This window comes from Corvus brachyrhynchos, unplaced genomic scaffold, assembly GCF_000691975.1.
Source record: "Corvus brachyrhynchos isolate BGI_N302 unplaced genomic scaffold, ASM69197v1 scaffold219, whole genome shotgun sequence".
NCBI classification, from domain to species: Eukaryota; Metazoa; Chordata; class Aves; order Passeriformes; family Corvidae; genus Corvus; species Corvus brachyrhynchos.
Genome location: NW_008240034.1, coordinates 245,026 through 249,082, shown reverse-complemented (window position 1 = coordinate 249,082; position 4,057 = coordinate 245,026). Strand labels below are relative to the sequence as shown.

The window sequence follows — 4,057 nt, the reverse complement described above, 5'->3', positions numbered from 1 at the left end:
CACAGTCTTTGCATTTCTATCTTTGTAGAAGTATTTACCTCTTACATTTCCTTCAACTCCACTTACTGAAAACAATCATTGCTCTTAAAACTCGCAGATGGCATCATCACTGGGCAGTGATGGACAGAGGAGCCCAACTCTTCACACAGAATCCCAGAATATCCTGAGCTGGAAGGGACCCTCAGGGATCATCAGTGCAGCCCCTGGCCCTGCCCAGACACCCCAACAACCCCAGCCTGGGCATCCCTGAGAGCGCTGTCAAAACGCTCCTGCAGCTCTGGCAGCCTCGGGGCCGGGCCCATTCCCTGGGGAGCCTGGGCAGTGCCCAGCAGCCTCGGGGGGAAGAACCTTTCCCTGAGCTCCATGCCCAGCCCTGACCCAGCTCCAGCCATCCCCTGAGGTCCTGTCCCTGCTCACCCCCTCAGCAACAGCTTCTGAGCTCCCTGCAATCCTAAATTAGTTCATGGTTGAATCCGAGAAAATGCCTTTGTTCCAGTGATGTGCTGGAAGACGGAACCTGTCACCTTTTCCCTCAACCACCCCTTGCCCCAATTAAATAATGAGAGGTGCTGCCTGAAAGTCCTAAATTAGCAATTTGTTAATCAGCTTAAAAATGGAAAAGAACTTCTCCAGAAAACATGCAGCTAAAAAACAGGGCAAAAATAAAAATTTTGAAGATCTGTAGATTTGAAAACAAGTTTGCAACTCAACCTGTTCTCCTATTTATTTGTCATGTTTCTGAAGACCAAAATGTCAGAAACAAAGAGCCTTCTCCTAAATTAACAGCTCCTTCCATTGTTTCCAGGGAGAACAGAGCCCACCTATTTCCCTTATTTATAAAAGCCACCTCTCTGCTCAGTGCTGGGGAACAACTCTGCAGTCACGTGCGTAGAGAAACAATGAGGAGTGATGACCCCAGTGGGTGTGAAACCAAGTTCTAGTCAGAAAAGCTGCCAGCTCCATATTCCGTGAGGAACGTGGGAATATGAGGGACAGAGGGAAAAAAAAAGCCACAGGAATGCAGATGGCAGTCAAAGCAAACATGAGCACCTACAAAAAGACACACAGAAATGAGGGAGACCTGAGGATTTGTGAAAGACAAACCATTGGAGAGCTGCAGGGAAAAGGGAAGTGTGGGGAAAGGCTGGGTGAAGAAAGGAAGGGAAAATAAAAGGGAAAGGCCGAACTAAAACACAGCTCACCCCTCCCAGGCACTAGAGGTTCCACTTCTAAAGAATCAGCGTGGAGAAGTTCACATTTTTTGGTCAGGAGTGTAAAGGACTTCGAACCTGACTTAAGCCAACATTTAGTGCAGCTGGAGAGTTTTCTGATTCCCATCTAAAACCTCAGAAAAGCCACCAGAAGTAGAGCTACTTTCAAGCTTTTGAGGTGTTTTTATTGCACTCAAGTCGTAGTTCTCAGTGTTTGCCAAAAAAATTGCTTTCATCAACAACATTCACCTCCCCAGCCCCTGACTGCCATTCCACTTCCCAGCCTTCTGGCTTACCCTACCCACCCAAAAAACAACTTGTGGGCAAAACATTCCCAGGTTTAGGAGTGCAGGCTGTCTTCTGTGGCTCAGTCCCATTATCTGGCTTGTCCCTCTGACCCATAAAGTGGGGTCAGAGCAATGTGGTAGGCCAAAAACCCAACCCAAAATGCTAATTATTCACAAAATGACACTGCCAGGAGAGCATCCTGAGCTGGAGTGGGGACAGAAGGAAACAGCAGACAGATGTTTGTGGGAGGGACAGGGAAAGGAGGATGGGAAACTAAATAGAATCAGGCTGTTACATGTGGTCTGCTGTCAACACACCTGGGGTAAAGGCTTGTCATTGGAGAGCTGAGGGGGTGGGAGAGCACAGGGATGTGGCTCAACATTTTTAGCTTAGTTTACCTCGGTTCCCTCTTAGGGATCATAAGCAAAACATTCGTTTTTATTTTATTATTTAAGCAGTAATCAAACCCAGAAACATCCATTATTCATGTTTAACAAAACAATTTAACTGAAACTGAGGTAATATGAACACAAGTGCCCAATTCCCTGTTTTCATAACCTACAGCATGTGACCTCTGTGGTAGACTTAAAGCAAGCAATAAATCCCAAATTTTAACTTTCATATACTTGCTGGCAGTGCGTCTTAAGACTTAAAATATTTAGTGTTTTCATTCTGGAAGAGCACTGAGTTTAGAACAAGGATATCTTTAACACAGCTCTAAATACTTGTGCTACACATGCAAATGTTTGTCTTGGGCTTCTAAAAATTTCATACCTATATAGTTAAATGTAATAAGCTTGCAAATTTAAAAGTAGATTTTTTAATATATTGACAACCAACACAGTGTTTACAAATCTTTATAATACCAGTGTTTTATGTTTATTTACTTCCATAAGCACATAAAATATTTTAAGTTGTTTTAATATCCTCCATGTTAAAGAAGCTACAAGTGGTACAATCTCTGCTCAGAATCTCCAGGGCCATCCACTGTCCTGCTATCACCTCTCTATGCAATTCCATTTCTGCCAAAAGCTTTCTTTTGAAGTCTGGCAGGAGCTTCCAACTCCCAGTTAAATTCTATTTATTAGACTAATAAAAAACACACACATAAACCAGTCACATAATTTAAGAGTCTTTCTGTCAGGCAGTTTCAGGCTCTGGCACAGCTCAAAACAATTAGACGACCAGAAATCAGATTCTACCTTATTTTTGAAGTGCACTTCAATGGGCATAATGAAGCCAGCGTAGCCAGACTCCTCCACCTTGTAGGGGGGCTCCTTGCACACTGAAAGAGAACAAATAAATGTGAACTTGCAATTCAGCACAACTTTCTCTGAGCCAAAAAGGAGATGCAAGAGGAGAACTGGGCCTCTGTCGATTCAGGGCACAGTTAAAATACTGACCTTTGTGGAAAAGCCCACACAGAGTAAGATGGTGGCCACAGGCTCAGTTAATAACATGAAATCTGTTCTTAGCTCCTCCCATGGAACGGAAACATAAAACACTCCAGGCCTGAGTCTAACTGAGATCCTTCCCCTCCCGTGCAGTGAGATACAATTACATTCCTGGGCAGTCCCACAACAACGCAAACTGCCAGTTCCAAGTGCCTGGCAAGGAAAGGCCAAGGCCCAAAAGGTGGAACAGCACAGAAAGGTAAAGTTTACTTTGATGCTCATATTTGTGAATCAAAACACTACCACACACAGGCAAGTGATTATTTTTGCCTTGAAATACTCCCCTGCACTCCTCAATGCTCCTAATTGGGTAACGGCCACACTCCTGGCTGCTGCTTCCCCCAGAGGTGAACAAACCTGAAGGGCAGGTGAGCACTGCTATTTATTTCACACACAAGGAAATACGAGGAGGAAGGTGAACCAGTTTGCTGCTAAGGTCAGAGCTGCTTACTGCAGAAACAGCAATTAGAAAAGTTAATTGCTTCTCAGAAATTAATCTGCATGTCCCTGCCTCAGTTCCCCCTGTCCCGCTACCTGGTGCAGCTTCATGCTCCTGAATCCTTCCTATTATCCATTCCAGGATATCCAACTTGAAGGATTCCAGGATCTTTTATTTGGCCATGACGTAGCAGCACACAGCAGCTGCCAGGAGAAACATGAGACCCACACAGATATTCTCCCTCTCAGGAACCGGATGCACTTGCATATAATTTATGCACTACAATATATGTAAATAAAGTCAATTAGGTAATTAGAGGAATTCAGCGCAAATCTTTTGAGTTTCTCTTAAGAATTCCAAGTAATTAATATGATTAGGAAACAGTACATCAAACCTAAAAGAACACAAATTATTTTCCTTTAATGTAGCTGTATTATCCCCACCCAGCTCTAAGCACTTCTACCATCATTAAGGTGCTGGAAAGCAGCACTCCAAATTCAACTGTGAAAAAAGGGCATAACTAAAAATAACAAAAACCTCTAGACTTGCTTTAACTTGAATTTCATATAAGAACCCTGTCATTTAGAGGGAAAAATCCCAAACCAAAGAGCAGTGCCAATATGGCAGCCGGAATCTTCAGCGTATCTGCCCAGCACCCTCTGTGT

At 43.8% G+C, this 4,057-nt stretch overlaps 1 protein-coding gene across 2 annotated transcripts in view; it reads right to left on the bottom strand.

Annotated features, from left to right (window-relative positions):
• Positions 1 to 4,057, bottom strand: part of MLLT1 (MLLT1, super elongation complex subunit) — a 28,968-nt gene that overhangs the window by 22,995 nt on the left and 1,916 nt on the right. For both annotated transcript variants that reach the window (XM_017743869.1, XM_017743870.1), the window contains exon 2: positions 2,702 to 2,784. In XM_017743869.1, the coding sequence (XP_017599358.1) occupies positions 2,702 to 2,784 (83 nt within the window). The remainder of the gene's footprint in view (positions 1 to 2,701; positions 2,785 to 4,057) is intronic.